The sequence below is a fragment of the Salvelinus alpinus genome, chromosome 3 (genome assembly GCF_045679555.1).
Source record: "Salvelinus alpinus chromosome 3, SLU_Salpinus.1, whole genome shotgun sequence".
NCBI classification, from domain to species: Eukaryota; Metazoa; Chordata; class Actinopteri; order Salmoniformes; family Salmonidae; genus Salvelinus; species Salvelinus alpinus.
Window position 1 is genome coordinate 11,593,071 of NC_092088.1, and position 23,829 is coordinate 11,616,899.

Here is a 23,829-nt window from a genome sequence, read left to right on the forward strand (position 1 = left end):
CGATGCCTGTCTGCCTGCTTTATATAGCAAGCCAAGGCCACGTGACTCACTGTCTGTAGAAGTGATCCAATTTTGTGAACGGGGTGGTGTACCTAATAAACTGTCCAGTGAGTGGATCTCATATGGACATCATATAGCTAAGATAATTCCAGTGCTCATGACATGGGTGAACACGTGCATTGCAAATGGCAGCCACACTACCAGCATTATTCGTGAGAAGAGCTAGCATTTTCAATCGCTTGATTGATCGTTTAGCATGTTGGAATCACAGGAGACAAAACAATGTGTACATTTCACAGTTGAAACAAGTACAACTGGTTTTATTTGAGCCGTTTGGATCACTTCTAAGAATGCTGTTCGTCCTACTTACAGGTTTCACATTCACTACATGTTAACAGGACACAATTTGTTTGATAGTTTTCCTGCTTCATCCCCTTGGATCAAATACTATTCATTTTAGGGTTATTGCCAGCAGATACAATTGTTTTCCCGTGTCACAAATGTGTCTGTCACATAATGAAGTCCCTCTGGAACGTAGCACAAATATGTTCTGTTTCCCCTCCATGGTGAAAGCAGTGGATCAGCCTCCAAAGCACTCTAGAGCAGTATATCGTATGGAATAACAGCACCACCTTCTGGTTGATTTAAGGAAGTTCAGAATCAAGTCTCTTGGATATATGGGTATTTTCCAGAGATGATTCTTTAGGCAGGGTGCAAAGGAACACAAACACAGCATCCAGGCCCTCTGGCCATCCCCGCCTATACAATGGTTCCTATGGAAACCACTGCAGTGGGTCCGTAGAAGACAGAGAGTCAGTGATTGATTGGGCTTTTGGATGTTAAGGTGTGTTTGAGTTTCTGTGTATCTGTCTCACCACTGTATGTGTGTCTGTGTCTGGCTGGGGGTCTGCTGTGTGTACTGTGTGTGTAGGAGTGTGTTGGCGTGCGTGGAGTCCTGTCCCTCCAGCCAATCCTGGTAGAGTATGAGTAGGTCAGGGTTGGTGTCAGGCAGCCTGACTGTTAGACTGCTGTAGGCCTCCTCCATCTGCTGAACCAAGGCCTTGTCCACCCGACCCCCTGTCTCTCCCTCCGCCTGCCCACGACCACTCACACAGCCTGGGGAGAGAGAGGGGGAGAACGGCGGTCAAAGTATAAAATACAAAAATAAAGATTACACTAAATCCCTTTTCTAGTTTCTATATCCAGTTCAGTTCAACACAAACAGGTTGACAGCTGCCTCGTCACATTAACCCAAAACCAAACCAGGACCAGGAAGTAGATGTGACCTACCTCCTGGGCATGACAGCACCTCCACCAGTTGGTAGGGGATGCTTCCTGTCCTCATGCGGTGGACCAGAGTCTGGATGTTCCTGAAGCCGTAGACGGATGCAAACTGCAGCAGCACCTTCCCATCCCGCTCCAGACACACCTCCTGGAAGTCACGGTTCCTAGAGGAGGGAGGCAAGGGGGAGAGAGGAAGGGAGGCGGGGGGAGAGAGGGAGGGAGAGAGGGAGGCGGGGGGAGAGAGGGAGGGGGGGGTGAAAGGGTTGAGATGCAGGGAGGTCGGAGAGAGGGAGGGAGGCGGGGGGAGAGAGGGAGGGGGGGGGGGTGAAAGGGTTGAGATGGAGGGAGGCAGGGAGGTCGGAGAGAGGGAGATAGGATATTTAAAAATATTCACTCCCTCTTTTACAGCCTGCTTCCTGTACCCTCTTTTCTACCCCTCTCTGCTCTCATCCTTCTCTCTCCTGAGTTCAAACACTATTTAGGGTATTTCAATTACTTTCAAAGACATTTGGAAGTAAGTATTCAGATATTTTTTATTCGACCACACAAGTAGTTGAATATTGGCATGTATTTGAAAATACTCAAATAAACAGTATTTATAAGTATTTATATACTCCCATGCATTTGGGCCAGGGCCTGTATCCACAAAGCATATCAGAAAAATCCTGTTAAAACCTGTTTTAAGACAACAACAAAAACTCCCAAACTACCAGCCAGGAGTCAAATGGACTTATAAAAAGTATATCTCAGCTGGTAATCACGACAGTTTGAGGTGCCGCAAAGGAAAGATAGTGATGACGTGCATTGACATTGTTGCAAATGATGGGGAATAACCAATCACGATGAGGCATCGCCAGCTGTGAACTCAATAGCAGGCTCCAGACAACTACAGTGAATGTGACTGTACATCAAACGTAACGGTAAAAAGTTAGATATCATTTCTGCCTGACACGATCACTTTGCCTACTCTTAATTATTGCCTAACATGTTGGCATGCATAACCTTTTTTGATAATACAAATTTTGAACGTTGTTAAAAGCAGAATTTGTATAATATTACCGTTGTCAACCACACTCGTCGTCACTCCCGTTTAACTACTCTAAATGGCTTTGGCACAGTAGGCATCAAGTCACTTGCCCATAATGTTGCATATAACGCTGCAACGTTTTGAAAGAGCTGTCATTTTCATCTAACACTATCAAAGTTAACACTATAGATGCCTTCAATTCCCAATTTATAGGTACGCTCAATTTAGAGATATTTTTTAAACAATGTGATGTTGCGTTCCAAATGGATAACTTGAAATAACATGAAGTAGGTCATTAAATAATCAAAAGAAAAACATGTTTATTTATTAGCCTGGTGGTTATAAGTATTTAGGCATATCATGTGAAATTGGCCTTGTGAAATTGTCAAAAGTACAAGAGATATGTTACAGGTCTAGATTATTTATGGATTGATGAAATATCATTTTAACAACTCAAAAGCAATTGCATGTGATGCAGGAATCACTGATTTTCTATGACCAAGACACCTGCTGGTAACTCTTAACTGGTAAGGGCAGCTCTCTCCTAAATATCTGTTGACTTGGAGTGACTTTTATGACTAAAGAGGCTTCATGCATAGCTGTTTTTTTATTTGACCCAGAAGAGTAAAATGTCTCTATTCTCAGCGCTTGGGGCCAATGCTCTATTCTGAGACGCTTTGTGGATGCGGGCGCAGATCCGTTTTGCTGTTTTAAATAATGTATTTGAAAATGCTTTCAATAGATGTCATTGATTCGGGCCACATTATCGAAATATAAAATAAAAAAAGACACAGAAAATAAGTATTTAAATAAACAATAATCAAATAACCATGTATTTGAACCCAGGTCAGCGCTCTTCCCTCTCCAACGGTCTCAGTTCAAGGTCTTCCATCTCTCTCCCCTACTCACCTGAGAGTCTTGTACGTGATCTCGTCTACATCCAGACCAAACAGTTTCGTAGCAGCGTATTTGAAGATGTGTTCCAGGAAGCCCTCCGATCCTTTGCCCTCATGTCTCACCAAGGCTTGGCCCCCTGCCTCACTCAGCCTAACATGAAGATAAAGAGAAGAACATTACACACTCGGAGTAGCTGAACCTAACAGACAGAAATACACTCACAGACACACATCACCACCTCACTGAGCAATGAGCCTGACATTGAGCACTGACAAACACTTCCTGGTTAAGAGCCCAGTGAACATTGAAACACTCACAGGTGGTCTAGAGGAACAGAGTCCAGGTCTGCTACGGACACCTTCATCTGTTCCATCATGAGGAACACCTCCCCTGGAATACACACCGATTCAGTCTCACATTAAATCAACAGACAACTTATATGGAATGCAGTGTTTGATTTTTATCAGACATAAATGGAACCCATCACATCCAAAAAGTTGACTTGAGTTTGCCGAAAAGCCCCTGGAAGCACCTGGATGATCATCAAGACTCTTGGAAGAATGTTCTATGAACAAATGGGTCAAACGTATAACGTTTTGGACGACATGGGTCCCGTTATGCCTGGCGAAGACCAAACACTGCATTCCACAGTAAGAACCTCATACCAACGGTGAAGCATGGAGGTGGTGGTGGTAGTGTGATGGTTTGGGGATGCTTTGCTGCCTCAGGACCTGGACAACTTGCCTTAATAGAAGGAACCATGAATTCTGCTCTGTATCAGATAATTCTACAGGAGGATGTCAGGCCATCCGTCAGGGAGATGAAGCTGAAGTGCAGCTGGGTCATGCAGCAAGACAATGATCCAAAACACACAATTAAGTCTACATGAAAATGGCTAAAAAGCAACAAATGTGAGGGTTTGGAATGGCCTAGTCAAAATCCAGACCTAATCCCAATTGAGATGACAGGACTTGAAACGAGCAGCTCAGGCTTGAAAACCCACAAAATATCGCTGAGTTACAGCAGTTCTGCATGGAAGAATGGGCCAAAATTCCCCCACAGCGAGCTGAAAGACTGATCAACAACTACAGGAAGCGTTTGGTTGGAGTCATTGCAGCTAAAGGTGGTACAACCAGTTATTAAGTGTAAGGGGGAAATTACTTTTTCACACAGCAACTGGGTGTTGCATAACTGCATGACATTCGCCAGTGGCGAATTTGCCAATCTTGGTGTTCTCTGGCAAATGCCAAACGTCCTGCACGGTGTTGGGCTGTAAGCACAACCCCCACCTGTGGACGTCGGGCCCTCATACCACCCTCATGGAGTCTGTTTCTGAGCAGACACATGCACATTTGCACATGTTTGAGCAGACACATGCACATTTGTGGCCTGCTGGAGGTCATTTTGCAGGGCTCTGGCAGTGCTCCTCCTGCACAAAGGCGGAGGTAGCGGTCCTGCTGCTGGGTTGTTGCCCTCCTACGGCCTCCTCCACGTCTCCTGATGTACTGGCCTGTCTCCTGGTAGCGCCTCCATGCTCTGGACACTACGCTGACAGACACAGCAAACCTTCTTGCCACAGCTCGCATTGATGTGCCATCCTGGATGAGCTGCACTACCTGAGCCACTTGTGTGGGTTGTAGACTCCGTCTCATGCTACCACTAGAGTGAAGCACCGCCAGCATTCAAAAGTGACCAAAACATCAGCCAGGAAGCATAGGAACTGAGAAGTGGTCTGTGGTCACCACCTGCAGAACCACTCCTTTATTGGGGGTGTCTTGCTAATTGCCTATAATTTCCACCTTTTGTCTATTCCATTTGCACAACAGCATGTGAAATTTATTGTCAATCAGTGTTGCTTCCTAAGTGGACAGTTTGATTTCACAGAAGTGTGATTGACTTGGAGTTACATTGTGTTGTTTAAGTGTTCCCTTAATTTTTTTGAGCAGTGTATATATATTGAGAGGGAGGATATATATAGATATACAGAGGTAGAGAGGATATATATAGATATACAGAGGTAGAGAGGATAGATAGATAGGTAGAGAGGATGGATAGAGAGGTAGAGAGGATGGATAGAGGTAGAGAGGATGGCTATTGGTAGAGGAAGAGAGGATAGATATAGAGCTAGAAAATATAGATATAGTGCTAGAGCGAGAAAGATAGAGGTAGAGAGGAAAGATATAGAGAGGATAGATTTAGAGTTAGAGGATGGACAGAGAGGTAGAGAGGATGAACAGAGCTAGAGAGGATGGACAGAGGTAGGGAGAATGGGTAGAGAGCTAGAGAGGATGGACAGAGGTAGGGAGAATGGGTAGAGAGCTAGAGAGGATGGACAGAGGTAGGGAGAATGGGTAGAGAGCTAGAGAGGATGGACAGAGGTAGGGAGAATGGGTAGAGAGCTAGAGAGGATGGACAGAGGTAGGGAGGATGACAGAGAGGTAGAGAGGGTGGATAGAGAGCTAGAATGGATGGACAGAGATGTAGAGATGATGGATAGAGAGGTAGAGAGGATATATAGAGGTAGGGAGGATGACAGAGCGCTAGAATGGATGGATAGAGAGCTAGAATTGATGGATAGAGAGGTAGAGAGGATGAGCAGAGAGGTAGAGAGGATGGATATAGATATATAGAGGTAGAGGATAGATCTAGATATATAGAGGTAGAGAGGATAGATCTAGATAGATAGAGGTAGAGAGGATAGATCTAGATATATAGAGGTAGAGAGGATAGATCTAGATAGATAGAGGTAGAGAGGATAGATCTAGATAGGTAGAGGGGATAGATCTAGATAGATAGATGTAGAGAGGATAGATCTAGATATATAGAGGGAGAGAGGATATATATATACAGTGGGGAGAACAAGTATTTGATACACTGCCGATTTTGCAGGTTTTCCTACTTACAAAGCATGTAGAGGTCTGTAATTTTTTATCATAGGTACACTTCAACTGTGAGAGACGGAATCTAAAACAAAAATCCAGAAAATCACATTGTATGATTTTTAAGTAATTAATTTGCATTTTATTGCATGACATAAGTATTTGATACATCAGAAAAGCAGAACTTAAGATTTGGTACAGAAACCTTTGTTTACAATTACAGAGATCATACGTTTCCTGTAGTTCTTGACCAGGTTTGCACACACTGCAGCAGGGATTATGGCCCACTCCTCCATACAGACCTTCTCCAGATCCTTCAGGTTTCGGGGCTGTCGCTGGGCAATACGGACTTTCAGCTCCCTCCAAAGATTTTCTATTGGGTTCAGGTCTGGAGACTGGCTAGGCCACTCCAGGACCTTGAGATGCTTCTTACGGAGCCACTCCTTAGTTTCCCTGGCTGTGTGTTTCGGGTTGTTGTCATGCTGGAAGACCCAGCCACGACCCATCTTCAATGCTCTTACTGAGGGAAGGAGGTTGTTGGCCAAGATCTCGCGATACATGGCCCCATCCATCCTCCCCTCAATACGGTGCAGTCGTCCTGTCCCCTTTGCAGAAAAGCATCCCCAAAGAATGATGTTTCCACCTCCATGCTTCACGGTTGGGATGGTGTTCTTGGGGTTGTACTCATCCTTCTTCTTCCTTCTTCCTCCAAACACGGCGAGTGGACTTTAGACCAAAAAGCTCTACTTTTGTCACATCAGACCACATAACCTTCTCCCATTCCTCCTCTGGATCATCCAGATGGTCATTGGCAAACTTCAGACGGGCCTGGACATGCGCTGGCTTGAGCAGGGGGACCTTGCGTGCGCTGCAGGATTTAAATCCATGACGGCGTAGTGTGTTACTAATGGTTTTCTTTGAGACTGTGGTCCCAGCTCTCTTCAGGTCATTGACCAGGTCCTGCCGTGTAGTTCTGGGCTGATCCCTCACCTTCCTCATGATCATTGATGCCCCACGAGGTGAGATCTTGCATGGAGCCCCAGACCGAGGGTGATTGACCGTCATCTTGTACTTCTTCCATTTTCTAATAATTGCACCAACAGTTGTTGCCTTCTCACCAAGCTGTTTGCCTAAATACTTATTTTCCACCATAATTTGCAAATAAATTCATTAAAAATCCTACAATGTGATTTTCTGGATATCTTTTTCTCATTTTGTCTGTCATAGTTGAAGTGTACCTATGATGAAAATTACAGGCCTCTCTCATCTTTTTAAGTGGGAGAACTTGCACAATTGGTGGCTGACTAAATACTTTTTTATATATGAGAGGATGGATGGATAGGTAGAGAGGATGGATGGATAGGTAGAGAGGATGGATGGATAGGTAGAGAGGATGGATGGATAGGTAGAGAGGATGGATAGATAGATAGAGAGGATGGATAGATAGATAGAGAGGATGGATAGAGAGGTAGAGAGGATGGATGGATAGATAGGTAGAGAGGATAGATATAGATATACAGAGGTAGAGAGGATGAATAGAGAGGTAGAGAGGATGGATAGAGAGGATGGATAGAGAGGTAGAGAGGATGGATAGAGGTAGAGAGGATATATATAGATATACAGAGGTAGAGAGGATGGATATTGGTAGAGGAAGAAAGGATAGATATAGAGCTAGAGAGGTCGAGAGGATGGATAGAGAGGATGGATAGAGAGGTAGAGAGGATAGAGAGGTAGAGAGGATGGATAGAGGTAGAGAGGATGGATATAGATATACAGAGGAAGAGAGGATGGATATTGGTAGAGGAAGAGAGGATGGATATTGGTAGAGGAAGAGAGGATGGATAGAGAGGTAGAGAGGATGGCTATTGGTAGAGGTAGAGAGGATAGATATAGAGCTAGAAAATATAGATATAGTGCTAGAAAGGAAAGATAGAGGTAGAGAGGAAAGATATAGAGAGGATAGATTTAGAGTTAGAGAGGATGGACAGAGAGGTAGAGGATGGACAGAGATAGAGAGGATGGACAGAGAGGTAGGGAGGACAGATAGAGAGCTAGAATGGTTGGATAGAGAGGTAGAGATGATGGAGGTAGAGGGGATGGATAGATAGGTAGAGAGGATAGATAGGTAGAGAGGATGGATATATAGGTAGAGAGGATGGATAGAGAGGTAGAGGTAGAGAGGATGGATAGAGAGCTAGAATGGTTGGATAGAGAGGTAGAGAGGATGAACAGAGAGGTAGAGAGGATGGATAGAGGTAGGGAGGATGGATAGAGAGCTAGAATGGATGATGGATAGAGAGCTAGAATGGATGATGGATAGAGAGCTAGAGAGGATGGGTGGAGAGGACAGAGAGGTAGAGAGGATAGATATTAGTAGAGAGGATAGATAGAGAGGATAGATATTAGTAGAGAGGACAGAGAGAGGTAGAGAGGATAGATATTAGTAGAGAGGACATAGAGAGGATGGATAGAGAGGTAGAGAGGATGGACAGAGGTAGAGAGGATGGATCTAGATATATAGAGGTAGAGAGGATGGATAGAGGTATAGAAGACAGATAGAGAGGTAGAGGATGATAGATAGAAAGGACAGATAGAGAGGTAGAGATTATAGATATTAGTAGAGAGAATAGATATTAGTAGAGAGGACAGATAGAGCGATAGAGAGGATAGATAGAGAGGTAGAGAGGATAGATAGAGGTAGAGAGGATAGATATTGGTAGAGATGATAGATATTAGCAGAGAGAACAGATAGAGAGATAGAGAGGATATATATTAGTAGAGAGGATGGATAGAGAGGTAGAGAGGATAGATAGAGAGGATGATAGATAGAGGTAGAGAGGATAGATATTGGTAGAGAGGACAGATAGAGAGGATAGATATTGGTAGAGAGGACAGATAGAGAGGATAGCAGCTAGATAGAGCAGCTCTGTCGCACGCTGGGTATGTACATAGTCAACGGTAGGCTTCGAGGGGACTCCTATGGTAGGTACACCTATAGCTCATCTCTTGGCAGTAGCACTGTAGACTACTTTATCACTGACCTCAACCCAGAGTCTCTCAGAGCGTTCACAGTCAGCCCACTGACACCCCTATCAGATCACAGCAAAATTACAGTCTACTTGAACAGAGCAATACTCAATCATGAGGCATCAAAGCCAAAGGAACTGAGTAACATTAAGAAATGCTATAGATGGAAGGAATGCAGTTTGGAAACCTACCAAAAAACAATTAGGCAACAGCAAATCCAATCCCTTTTAGACAACTTCCTGGGTAAAACGTTCCACTGCAATAGTGAAGGTGTAAACTTGGCAGTAGAAAATCTTAACAGTATATTTGACCTCTCAGCTTCCCTATCAAATCTAAAAATCTCAAATAGAAAACCAAAGAAAATGAACAACAATGACAAATGGTTTGATGAAGAATGCAAAAATCTAAGAAATAAATTGAGAAACCTGTCCAACCAAAAACATAGAGACCCGGAAAACCTGAGTCTACGCCTTCACTATGGTGAATCACTAAAACAATACAGAAATACACTACGGAAAAAGAAGGAACAGCATGTCAGAAATCAGCTCAATGTAATTGAAGAATCCATAGACTCTAACCAATTCTGGGAAAATTGGAAAACACTAAACAAACAACAACACGAAGAATTATCTATCCAAAATGGAGATGTATGGGTAAACCACTTCTCCAATCTTTTTGGCTCTATAACAAAGAATAAAGAGCAAAAACATATACATGATCAAATACAAATCCTAGAATCAACTATTAAAGACTACCAGAACCCACTGGATTCTCCAATTACCTTGAATGAGTTACAGGACAAAATAAAAACCCTCCAACCCAAAAAGGCCTGTGGTGTTGATGGTATCCTTAATGAAATGATCAAATATACAGACAACAAATTCCAATTGGCTATACTAAAACTCTTTAACATCGTCCTTAGCTCTGGCATCTTCCCCAATATTTGGAACCAAGGACTGATCACCCCAATCCACAAAAGTGGAGACAAATTTGACCCCAATAACTACCGTGGAATATGCGTCAACAGTAACCTTGGTAAAATACTCTGCATTATCATTAACAGCAGACTCGTACATTTCCTCAATGAACACAATGTACTGAGCAAATGTCAAATTGGCTTTTTACCAAATTACCGTACAACAGACCATGTATTCACCCTACACACCCTAATTGACAACCAAACAAACCAAAACAAAGGCAAAGTCTTCTCATGCTTTGTTGATTTCAAAAAAGCCTTCGACTCAATTTGGCATGAGGGTCTGCTATACAAATTGATGGAAAGTGGTGTTGGGGGTAAAACATACGACATTATAAAATCCATGTACACAAACAACAAGTGTGCGGTTAAAATTGGCAAAAAACACACACATTTCTTCGCACAGGGTCGTGGGGTGAGACAGGGATGCAGCTTAAGCCCCACCCTCTTCAACATATATATCAACGAATTGGCGCGGGCACTAGAACAGTCTGCAGCACCCGGTCTCACCCTACTAGAATCCGAAGTCAAATGTCTACTGTTTGCTGATGATCTGGTGCTTCTGTCACCCACCAAGGAGGGCCTACAGCAGCACCTAGATCTTCTGCACAGATTCTGTCAGACCTGGGCCCTGACAGTAAATCTCAGTAAGACCAAAATAATGGTGTTCCAAAAAAGGTCCAGTCGCCAGGACCACAAATTCCATCTAGACACCGTTGCCCTAGAGCACACAAAAAACTATACATACCTCGGCCTAAACATCAGCACCACAGGTAACTTCCACAAAGCTGTGAACGATCTGAGAGACAAGGCAAGAAGGGCATTCTATGCCATCAAAAGGAACATAAATTTCAACATACCAATTAGGATCTGGCTAAAAATACTTGAATCTGTCATAGAGCCCATTGCCCTTTATGGTTGTGAGGTCTGGGGTCCGCTCACCAACCAAGATTTCACAAAATGGGGCAAACACCAAATTGAGACTCTGCATGCAGAATTCTGCAAAAATATCCTCCGTGTACAACGTAGAACACCAAATAATGCATGCAGAGCAGAATTAGGCCGATACCCACTAATTATCAAAATCCAGAAAAGAGCCGTTAAATTCTACAACCACCTAAAAGGAAGCGATTCCCAAACCTTCCATAACAAAGCCATCACCTACAGAGAGATGAACCTGGAGAAGAGTCCCCTAAGCAAGCTGGTCCTAGGGCTCTGTTCACAAACACAAACACACCCCACAGAGCCCCAGGACAACAGCACAATTAGACCCAACCAAATCATGAGAAAACAAAAAGATAATTACTTGACACATTGGAAAGAATTAACAAAAAAACAGAGCAAACTAGAATGCTATTTGGCCCTAAACAGAGAGTACACAGTGGCAGAATACCTGACCACTGTGACTGACCCAAACTTAAGGAAAGCTTTGACTATGTACAGACTCAGTGAGCATAGCCTTGCTATTGAGAAAGGCCGCCGTAGGCAGACATGGCTCTCAAGAGAAGACTATGTGCTCACTATGTGCTCACTGCCCACAAAATGAGGTGGAAACTGAGCTGCACTTCCTAACCTCCTGCCCAAATGTATGACCATATTAGAGACATATATTTCCCTCAGATTACACAGAGCCACAAAGAATTCGAAAACAAATCCAATTTTGATAAACTCCCATATCTACTGGGTGAAATTCCACAGTGTGCCATCACAGCAGCAATATTTGTGACCTGTTGCCACAAGAAAAGGTCAACCAGTGAAGAACAAACAGCATTGTAAATACAACCCATATTTATGCTTATTTATTTTAACTTGTGTGCTTTAACCATTCGTACATTGTTACAACACTGTATATATATAATATGACATTTGTAATGTCTTTATTGTTTTGAAACTTCTGTATGTGTAATGTTTACTGTTAATTTGTATTGTTTGTTTCACTTTTGTGTATTGTCTACCTCACTTGCTTTGGCAATGTTAACACATGTTTCCCATGCCAATAAAGCCCCTTGAATTGAATTGAATATTAGTAGAGAGGATAGATATTAGTAGAGAGGACAGATAAAGAGGTAGAGAGGATAGATATTAGTAGAGAGGACAGATAGAGAGATAGAGAGGATAGATAGAGGATAGATATTAGTAGAGAGGATAGATAGAGAGATAGAGAGGATAGATAGAGGATAGATATTAGTAGAGAGGATAGATAGAGAGGTAGAGAGGATGATAGATAGAGAGGATAGATAGAGAGGTAGAGAGGATGATAGATAGAGAGGATAGATATTAGTAGAGAAGAGAGGTAGAGAGGATGATAGATAGAGAGGATAGATAGAGAGGTAGAGAGGATGATAGATAGAGAGGATAGATATTAGTAGAGAGGATATATATTAGTAGAGAGGACATGTAGAGAGGATAGATATTAGTAGAGAGGATAGATAGAGAGTTAGAGAAGATGATAGATAGAGAGGATAGGTAGAGAGGATAGATATTAGTAGAGAGGATAGAGAGGTAGAGAGGATAGATATTAGTAGAGAGGATAGAGAGGTAGAGAGGGTGGATATTAGCAGAGAGGACAGATAGAGAGGATAGATATTAGTAGAGAGGATAGATATTAGTAGAGAGGATAGATATTAGTAGAGAGGATAGATAGAGAGGTAGAGAGGATAGATATTAGTATAGAGGACAGATAAAGAGGTAGAGAGGATAGATAGAGAGGTAGAGATGATGGAGTAGCAGTACCTGACGTGAGGACACAGTCCACGTCTCTGCTGTCCAGTAGACTGTTGTAGAACTCCTCTCGGACTGCCTCCAGTTTCTTATCGAAGCACGGGGCCACCACCACGTGGTACAGCTTGTCTGGGCTCAGCTTCTACAAGCACACAGAGAAAACACGGTTCACCTGTTGTGTGATATAACACTGTTATAACATGAGTAGTGTGGGGTCAAACAGTATTCACCTGTTGTGTGAGGTGATATAACACTGTTATAACACATGAGTAGTGTGGGGTCAATCAGTATTCACCTGTTGTGTGAGGTGATATAACACTGGTATAACACATGAGTAGTGTGGGGTCAATCAGTATTCACCTGTTGTGTGAGGTGATATAACACTGTTATAACATGAGTAGTGTGGGGTCAATCAGTATTCACCTGTTGTGTGAGGTGATATAACACTGTTATAACACATGAGTAGTGTGGGGTCAATCAGTATTCACCTGTTGTGTGAGGTGATATAACACTGGTATAACATGAGTAGTGTGGGGTCAATCAGTATTCACCTGTTGTGTGAGGTGATTTAACACTGTTATAACACATGAGTAGTGTGGGGTCAATCAGTATTCACCTGTTGTGTGAGGTGATATAACACTGTTATAACACATGAGTAGTGTGGGGTCAATCAGTATTCACCTGTTGTGTGAGGTGATATAACACTGGTATAACACATGAGTAGTGTGGGGTCAATCAGTATTCACCTGTTGTGTGAGGTGATATAACACTGTTATAACACATGAGTAGTGTGGGGTCAATCAGTATTCACCTGTTGTGTGAGGTGATATAACACTATTATAACACATGAGTAGTGTGGGGTCAATCAGTATTCCCCTGTTGTGTGAGGTGATATAACACTGGTAAAACATGAGTAGTGTGGGGTCAATCAGTATTCACCTGTTGTGTGAGGTGATATAACACTGGTATAACACATGAGTAGTGTGGGGTCAATCAGTATTCACATGTTGTGTGAGGTGATATAACACTGTTATAACATGAGTAGTGTGGGGTCAATCAGTATTCACCTGTTGTGTGAGGTGATATAACACTGTTATAACACATGAGTAGTGTGGGGTCAATCAGTATTCACCTGTTGTGTGAGGTGATATAACACTGTTATAACACATGAGTAGTGTGGGGTCAATCAGTATTCACCTGTTGTGTGAGGTGATATAACACTGTTATAACACATGAGTAGTGTGGGGTCAATCAGTATTCACCTGTGTGTGAGGTGATATAACACTGTTATAACATGAGTAGTGTGGGGTCAATCAGTATTCACCTGTTGTGTGAAGTGATATAACACTGTTATAACACATGAGTAGTGTGGGGTCAATCAGTATTCACCTGTTGTGTGAGGTGATATAACACTGTTATAACACATGAGTAGTGTGGGGTCAATCAGTATTCACCTGTTGTGTGAGGTGATATAACACTGTTATAACACATGAGTAGTGTGGTGTCAATCAGTATTCACCTGTTGTATGAGGTGATATAACACTGGTATAACACATGAGTAGTGTGGGGTCAATCAGTATTCACCTGTGTGTGAGGTGATATAACACTGTTATAACATGAGTAGTGTGGGGTCAATCAGTATTCACCTGTTGTGTGAGGTGATATAACACTGTTATAACATGAGTAGTGTGGGGTCAATCAGTATTCACCTGTTGTGTGAGGTGATATAACACTGTTATAACACATGAGTAGTGTGGGGTCAATCAGTATTCACCTGTTGTGTGAGGTGATATAACACTGGTATAACACATGAGTAGTGTGGGGTCAATCAGTATTCACCTGTGTGTGAGGTGATATAACACTGTTATAACATGAGTAGTGTGGGGTCAATCAGTATTCACCTGTTGTGTGAGGTGATATAACACTGTTATAACACATGAGTAGTGTGGGGTCAATCAGTATTCACCTGTTGTGTGAGGTGATATAACACTGTTATAACACATGAGTAGTGTGGGGTCAATCAGTATTCACCTGTGTTTGAGGTGATATAACACTGTTATAACATGAGTAGTGTGGGGTCAATCAGTATTCACCTGTTGTGTGAGGTGATATAACACTGTTATAACACATGAGTAGTGTGGGGTCAATCATTATTCACATGTTGTGTGAGGTGATATAACACTGTTATAACATGAGTAGTGTGGGGTCAATCAGTATTCACCTGTTGTGTGAGGTGATATAACACTGTTATAACACATGAGTAGTGTGGGGTCAATCAGTATTCACCTGTTGTGTGAGGTGATATAACACTGTTATAACACATGAGTAGTGTGGGGTCAATCAGTATTCACCTGTTGTGTGAGGTGATATAACACTGTTATAACACATGAGTAGTGTGGGGTCAATCAGTATTCACCTGTGTGTGAGGTGATATAACACTGTTATAACATGAGTAGTGTGGGGTCAATCAGTATTCACCTGTTGTGTGAAGTGATATAACACTGTTATAACACATGAGTAGTGTGGGGTCAATCAGTATTCACCTGTTGTGTGAGGTGATATAACACTGTTATAACACATGAGTAGTGTGGGGTCAATCAGTATTCACCTGTTGTGTGAGGTGATATAACACTGTTATAACACATGAGTAGTGTGGGGTCAATCAGTATTCACCTGTTGTATGAGGTGATATAACACTGGTATAACATGAGTAGTGTGGGGTCAATCAGTATTCACCTGTTGTGTGAAGTGATATAACACTGTTATAACACATGAGTAGTGTGGGGTCAATCAGTATTCACCTGTTGTGTGAGGTGATATAACACTGTTATAACACATGAGTAGTGTGGGGTCAATCAGTATTCACCTGTTGTGTGAGGTGATATAACACTGTTATAACACATGAGTAGTGTGGGGTCAATCAGTATTCACCTGTTGTATGAGGTGATATAACACTGGTATAACACATGAGTAGTGTGGGGTCAATCAGTATTCACCTGTGTGTGAGGTGATATAACACTGTTATAACATGAGTAGTGTGGGGTCAATCAGTATTCACCTGTTGTGTGAGGTGATATAACACTGTTATAACATGAGTAGTGTGGGGTCAATCAGTATTCACATGTTGTAATGAGTTTCATTGAATCACATTGGATGGGTTGTTATAACAGATGAAAGTGTTAACCTGTTGTTTGGTGAAGTAGTCTTTGACCAGACAGCCCATGATCTGTTGAGGAGACCTGGCCGTACAGATGTGAGGAGTGACCAGACCGCCCAGGACACGCTCAGCGTACCGGATCCACCCTGGAAGAAATAGAATACATGATAAAGCCTTCTGAAATTCATCTGAGTCCTAAAGCTCATGTTTTTCTAAAGGGTTAATTAATGTCAGAGAAAAATGTAGAGCAAGAGTAAAACAGACAAAATGTGAAACTGTGGATGAGTGCAAGAGTGAGCGAATGAGAGAGCAGGAAAGGGAGAGCGACTCCCTTCCTGCAGGTCCTGTCTCCAGGGAAGGGAGAGGCGTCAGGCTGACTATGTGTCTCTCCCTCCACTCTGTCACTCTCTCTCTCCCTCCATCCATCGCAGCTCTCTCTCCCTCCCAGCTCTGTTTCTCCCTCCAAGCTCTCTCTCTCCCATCCTCCCTCCCAGTTCTCTCTCTCTCCCTCCATCCATCCAAGCTCTCTCTCTCCCTCCAAGCTCTCTCTCTCTCTCTCCCATCCTCCCTCCCAGTTCTCTCTCTCTCCCAGTTCTCTCTCCCTCCATCCCTCCCAGCTCTCTCTCCCTTCCTCCCAGTTCTCTCTCCCTCCATCCCTCCCAGTTCTCTCCCTCCCTCCAGCTCCCTCTCGCTCCCTCCATCCCTCCCAGATCTCTCTCTCTCCCTCTCAGCCAGCTCTCTCACTCTCTCTACCTCCATCCCAGCGCTCTCTCTCCCGCTCTCTCCCTTCCTACCAGCTCTCTCTCTCCATCCCAGCTCTCTCTCTCTCTCCCTGCCTGCCAGCTCTCTCTCCCTCCCTGCCAGCTCTCTCGCTCCCTTCCTACCAGCTCTCTCTCTCTCCCTTCCGATCAGCTCTCTCTGTCCATCCCAGCTCTCTCTCCCTCCCTGACAGCTCTCTCTCCCTCCCTCCCAGCTCTCTCTCTCCCTCCATCCATCCCAGTTCTCTCTCTCCCACTCTCTCCCAGATCTCTCTCTTTCTCCATTCCTCCCAGCTCCCTCCCTCCTTCCCACACAGCTCTCTCTGTCCATCCCAGCCATATCTCTCTCCCTCCCAGCTCTCTCTCTCTCTCCCTCCCTCCCTCCCTCCCACACAGCTCTCTCTGTCCATCCCAGCCATATCTCTCTCCCTCCCAGCTCTGTCTCTCTCCATCCCTCCCAGCTCTGACTCTCTCCCTCCATCCCTCCCAGCTCTGTCTCTCTCCTTCCATCCCTCCCAGCTCTGTCTCTCTCCCTCCATCCCTCCCAGCTCTGTCTCTCTCCCTCCCAGCTCTGTCTCTCTGTCTCTCTCCATCCCTCCCAGCTCTGACTCTCTCCCTCCATCCCTCCCAGCTCTGTCTCTCTCCCTCCATCCCTCCCAGCTCTGTCTCTCTCCCTCCATCCCTCCCAGCTCTGTCTCTCTCTCCCTCCCTCCCAGCTCTCTCTCTCTCCCTCCATCCCTCTCAGCTCTGTCTCTCTCCCTCCATCCCTCCCAGCTCTGTCTCTCTCCCTCCATCCCTCCCAGCTCTCTCTCTCTCCCTCCATCCCTCTCAGCTCTGTCTCTCTCCCTCCATCCCTCCCAGCTCTGTCTCTCTCCCTCCACCCCTCCCAGCTCTGTCTCTCTCCCTTCATCCCTCCCGGCTCTGTCTCTCTCCCTCCATCCCTCCCAGCTCTGTCTCTCTCTATCCCCTTTTCTCCCAGTTCTCTCTCTCTCTCCATCCCTCCCAGCTCTCTCTCGCTCCCTCCCTCCCAGTCTCTCTTGCTCCCTCCCTCCCTCCCTCCCAGCCCAGTCTCTCTCGTTCCCTTCCTCCCTCCCAGCCCAATCTCCCTTGCTCCCTCCCTCCCAGCCCAGTCTCTCGCTCCCTCCCAGCCCAATCTCTCTCTCTTGCTTCTTCCCAGCCCAATCTCTCTCTCTCCCTCCCTCCCAGCCCAATCTCTCTCTCTCTCTCTCGCTCCCTCCCAGCCCAATCTCTCTCTCTCTCTCGCTTCCACCCAGTCAAATCTCTCTCTCTTGCTCCCTCCCTCCCAGCCCATCTCTCTCTTGATTCCTCCCTCCGAGCCCAGTCTCTCTCTCTCGCTCCCTCCCAGCCCAATCTCTCTCTCTTGCTTCTTCCCAGCCCAATCTCTCTCTCTCCCTCCCTCCCAGCCCAATCTCTCTCTCTCTCTCTCATTCCCTCCCAGCCCAATCTCTCTCTCTCACTTCCTCCAAGCCCAATCTCTCGCTTGCTCCCTCCCTCCCAGCCCAGTCTCTCTCTCTCTCTCCCTCCCTCTCAGTCCAGTCTCTCTCTCTCTCTCTCTCGCTCCCTCCCAGCCCAATCTCTCGCTCCCTCCCTCCCAGCCCAATCTCTCGCTCCCTCCCTCCCTCCCAGCTCAGTCTCTCCTTCTGTAGCTCGGTCTCTCTCCCTCCCGTCTCGGTCTCTCTCCCTCCCGTCTCGGTCTCTCTCCCTCCCGTCTCGGTCTCGCTCCCTCCCAGCCCAGCTGTCTCTACTTTCAAATGGGAGCTGGGTCCAACCCTTATGTAAAAACTATCAGCCTATATTAAATCTCCCATTCCTCAACAATTTTTTTTTTTTTAAACTGTCTTCCTCACTGCCTTCCTGAAGACAAATAATGTATATGAAACGCGCAATGTCTGGTTTTAGACCCCATCATAGCACTGAGACTGCACTGGTAAATTACCTTTTAATGGTGTCAGACCAAGGCTCTGTCCTCATGCTCCTAGACCTTAGTGCCGCTTTTGACATCATCAATCACCACATTCTTTTGGAGAGATTGGAAACCCTAATTGGTCTACACGGACAAGTTCTTGCCTGGTTTAGATCTTATCTGTCGGAAAAATATCAGTTCGTGTCACAACTCCCGCCGAAGTCGGTCCCTCTCCTTGTTCGGGCGGCGTTCGATGTCACCGGTCTTCTAGCCATCGCCGCTCCACCTTTCATTTTCCATTTGTTTTGTCTTGTTTTCCCGCACACCTGGTTTACATCCCCTCATTACTCTACGTGTATATTATCCTCTGTTCCCCCCATGTCTGTGTGTGGTATTGTTCGTTCGTTACGTGTGTGACGCTACCGGCTGGTTTTGCGCCGGGTATTGTTGTAACCTGTGGTTTTGTTATTTTGTACCCATTTGTGTGATTTGTGCTCTATCGCTTTTTCCCTGGACCGTTGTGTTGTGACGCAGTTGCGTCCAGCTCTTTTCCTCGGCCTGATTAAAGTGTGCCTGTTCACTCATCTCTGCCCTCCTGCACCTGACTTCCTTCGATCAGTTGCGCACACTCTGACAGTTCGTCTCCTGTGGATGGCTTACTAGTGCTCTTCCATGCCGTCCCTACGAGTGGGTTGAGTCACTGACGTGATCTTCCTGTCCGTTTTTTGCGCCCCCTCGGGTTTGTGCGGTGGAGGAGATCTTCGTGGGCTATACTCAGCCTTGTTTCAGGGTAGTAAGTTGGTGGTCTGTTGATATCCCTCTAGTGGTGTGGAGGCTGTGCTTTGACAAAGTGGGTGGGGTTAAATCCTGCCTGGTTGGCCTTGCTCGGGCGTATCGTCGGACGGGGCCACAGTGTCGTCGTCTCCCCCCCACACCTGTCTCAGTCTCCAGTATCTATGCTGCAATAATCTATGTGTCAGGGGGCTAGGGTCAGTCTGTAATATCTGGTGTAATTCTCCCGTCTTATCTGGTGTCCTGTGTGAATTTAAGAATGCTTCCTCTAATTCTCTCCTCCAGCAGGACCTGAGCCCTAGGACCATGCCTCAGGACTACCTGGTCTGATGACTCCTGGCTGTCCCCAACCCACCTGGTTATGCTACTGCTCCAGTTTCAACTTTCTGCCTGCGGCTATGGAACCCTGACCTGTTCACCGGACGTGCTACTTTGTCCCGGACGTGCTGTTTTCGACTCTCTCTCTACCCCACCTGCTGTCTTGACCTCTGAATGCTCGGCTATGAAAAGCCAACTGACATTTACTCCTGAGGTGCAGATCTGTTGCACCCTCTACAACCAATGATTATTATTTGACCCTGCTGGTCATCTATGAATGTTTGAACATCTTGAAGAACAATCTGGCCGTAATGGCCATGTAGTCTTACAATCTCCACCTGGCACAGCCAGAAGAGGACTGGTCACCCCTCAGAGCCTGGTTCCTCTCTAGGTTTCTTCCTAGGTTCCTGCCTTTCTAAGGAGTTTTTCCTAGCCACCGTGCTTCTACATCTGCATTGCTTGCTGTTTGTGGTTTTAGGCTGGGTTTCTGTACATGTCACTTTTTGGGTGACCTGATAATTTTCACATAGAAATGTGAGTTATAGATCTGTCATTCTCATTGAAAGCAAGTCTAAGAAGCGATAGATCTGTTCTATGCGCACTATTACTATGCTTCCTGTTATTAAGTTTCATTTTTGTGTCTTTTACTTTCGGTTTTGTACACCAGCTTCAAACAGCTGAAAACACTATATTTTTTTGTTATGGAAATTATATTTCACAGCGGTTTAGATGGTTCAATGACTCCCTACACTGTAAATATGTAAAGGTGTAAATATTACCTGGACAGGAGGAGGTGAACATGGGTAGGGCCTGGTTATCACGGTACCTCTGGACAAATTCTCTCTGGCTCTCCAGAATACTGAAGCCTGCAGCTAGAGTGGTATCAAACACATACTGCACTCCTACAAAGGGAAGCAGAGAGGGAGGGGAAGACAATGATTCATCTGGTAGATGCCTATCAATTTACCACACACATATATTTCACACACACACACACGCTGTGTTGTACTAAGTCACACGCTGTGTTGTACTAAGTCACACGCTGTGTTGTACTAAGTCAGACGCTGTGTTGTACTAAGTCACACGCCGCGTTGTACTAAGTCACACGCCGCGTTGTACTAAGTCACACGCCGCGTTGTACTAAGTCACACGCCGCGTTGTACTAAGTCACACGCCGCGTTGTACTAAGTCACACGCCGCGTTGTACTAAGTCACACGCCGCGTTGTACTAAGTCACACGCCGCGTTGTACTAAGTCACACGCCGCGTTGTACTAAGTCACACGCCGCGTTGTACTAAGTCAGACGCCGCGTTGTACTAAGTCACACGCCGCGTTGTACTAAGTCACACGCCGCGTTGTACTAAGTCACACGCCGCGTTGTACTAAGTCACACGCCGCGTTGTACTAAGTCACACGCCGCGTTGTACTAAGTCACGCCGCGTTGTACTAAGTCACACGCCGCGTTGTACTAAGTCACACGCCGCGTTGTACTAAGTCACACGCCGCGTTGTACTAAGTCACACGCCGCGTTGTACTAAGTCACACGCCGCGTTGTACTAAGTCACACGCCGCGTTGTACTAAGTCAGACGCCGCGTTGTACTAAGTCACACGCCGCGTTGTACTTAGTCACACGCCACGTTGTACTAAGTCAGACGCCGCGTTGTACTAAGTCACACGCCGCGTTGTACTAAGTCACACGCCGCCTTGTACTAAGTCACACGCCGCCTTGTACTAAGTCACACGCCGCGTTGTACTAAGTCACACGCCGCGTTGTACTAAGTCACACGCCGCGTTGTACTAAGTCACACGCCGCGTTGTACTAAGTCACACGCCGCGTTGTACTAAGTCACACGCCGCGTTGTACTAAGTCACACGCCGCGTTGTACTAAGTCAGACGCCGCGTTGTACTAAGTCACACGCCGCGTTGTACTTAGTCACACGCCGCGTTGTACTAAGTCACACGCCGCGTTGTACTAAGTCACACGCCGCGTTGTACTAAGTCACACGCCGCGTTGTACTAAGTCACACGCCGCGTTGTACTAAGTCACACGCCGCGTTGTACTAAGTCAGACGCCGCGTTGTACTAAGTCAGACGCCGCGTTGTACTAAGTCAGACGCCGCGTTGTACTAAGTCAGACGCCGCGTTGTACTAAGTCAGACGCCGCGTTGTACTAAGTCAGACGCCGCGTTGTACTAAGTCAGACGCCGCGTTGTACTAAGTCACACGCCGCGTTGTACTAAGTCACACGCCGCGTTGTACTAAGTCACACGCCGCGTTGTACTAAGTCAGACGCCGCGTTGTACTAAGTCAGACGCCGCGTTGTACTAAGTCACACGCCGTGTTGTACTAAGTCAGACGCACACAGAATCTCTCACTTACCACACAGACACACACACACGCGTTTGTTTTACTATACTTGTGAGGATTTTTGGTGACCAACAATTGATACCCATTCAAGATGCTATTTTCCCTAAACCCTAATGTCTAGTCCTAAAATGTGGGCCTTGGTAATAATGCCTAACTTGTGCTAGTGGGAATTTATCGCCCTCCCTCTGCCTCAATATGTGTTCTTAGTCAATTATCTGACTTCCTATCAAATTACGCTAAATCTGAATTCTGAATCTAAATCTAAATGAATCTAAATCTGAATTCTGAATTCTTCGTGATCTAAATCTGAATTGGTTGATGCCAGCTTCTGATAGATATCTGCATTGAGCCTAACTCAACCAACCCGTCCCAACTTTAAAAACACCCTGAAAAATACCCGTAGCTTAAAGCTGTTTTAAATGTTATTTTGACAAACGACCCTCATGAGTATATGGCCAATGGAATTTTTGCTAATGAGTTCAGTGACCACTGTTCCGTTTCCTGCATAAGAGATGCAAAGCTACCTAAATCTCACCCTCGCATTATTACAAAGAGAAATTACAGGAATTTCAACAATTCCTGTCTGAGAATGAGGGGGTGTCAGATATCTGACTCGGATCAGGCCCTAAATTGTTTAACTTCCTTGCTCAACTCTATTGCAGATAAGCACCGTTCAAGAAACTGAAAGATAGAGATACTTCCTGGTTCACACATGAAACTGCCAGAGAAACTTCAGAAGAAGCATTTAGCTTGGGCTCAGCCTGACTGATTCTACGTTTGACTGGCAGTCCTTCAGATGCTTCAGACATATTGAGGTCTATCCTTGGTTAGTAAAGCAACATTGACATACTTCTTCAACTGTGTATCTGAGAATGGTGGGAATCCAGCTGCCTTCTAGAAGGTAGTCAAATCTCTGAAACAAAACTCCACGCCCCCATTACCCCAGCTGGTTATGACAGACTCTGGTCCCGTAACAGATAAGAATAACATTTGTGGTGCATTTAATAACCACTCTGCCTCTTCGGGCCACCTATTTGATGAAATATATTTTGAAAACTCTGATTCCAGTAGAGGGAGTCCTAAACTCACCTCGAGCCAGGTTGCAGAGAACGATACACAATGCTCATTTGATGTCTATGATGTACTAAGTGCCTTATTGTAGATCGATGTAAATCAATCCACTGTGGCTGACTCACATGATGCCTTCTTGCTGTAGCTTTCTTCCCCAGTTATTGCAGAATCATTAACACATCACACACACACACACACACACACACACACACACACACACACACACACACACACACACACACACACACACACACACACCAGTCGAAAGTTGGCACACCTACTCATTCCAGGGTTTTTCTTTATATTTACTATTTTCTACATTGTAGAATGATAGTGAAGACATCAAAACTATGAAATAACACATATGGAATCATGTAGTAACCAAAAAAGTGTTAAACAAATCAAAATATATTCAATATTTGAGATTCTTCAAAGTAGCCACCCTTTGAACACTCTTGGCATTCTCTCAACCAGCTTCATTAGGTAAAGTTTTTTTTTTTTTTTTTTTTAACCTTTATTTAACTAGGCAAGTCAGTTAACCTTTTGTCAATAGGGGGAGCTGTTAGCATTATTTTTTTTTTTACATTTCCAAATTGAACTGCCTCGTACTCAATTCTTGATCGTACAAT

General features: G+C 44.9%; 1 protein-coding gene across 1 annotated transcript in view; it reads right to left on the reverse strand.

The window, feature by feature from the left end:
- Positions 1-287: 287 nt before the first annotated feature.
- The window catches only part of LOC139570026 (nuclear prelamin A recognition factor-like), a 34,255-nt gene continuing 10,713 nt past the window's right edge, over positions 288-23,829 (reverse strand). Inside the window, exons 5-11 of the mRNA XM_071391467.1 lie at positions 20,540-20,662; positions 15,996-16,114; positions 12,824-12,953; positions 3,526-3,598; positions 3,221-3,358; positions 1,291-1,448; positions 288-1,116 (exon numbers count right to left, since the gene is read on the reverse strand). Coding sequence (XP_071247568.1) covers positions 872-1,116; positions 1,291-1,448; positions 3,221-3,358; positions 3,526-3,598; positions 12,824-12,953; positions 15,996-16,114; positions 20,540-20,662 — 986 coding nt within the window. The 3' untranslated portion in view covers positions 288-871. The remainder of the gene's footprint in view (positions 1,117-1,290; positions 1,449-3,220; positions 3,359-3,525; positions 3,599-12,823; positions 12,954-15,995; positions 16,115-20,539; positions 20,663-23,829) is intronic.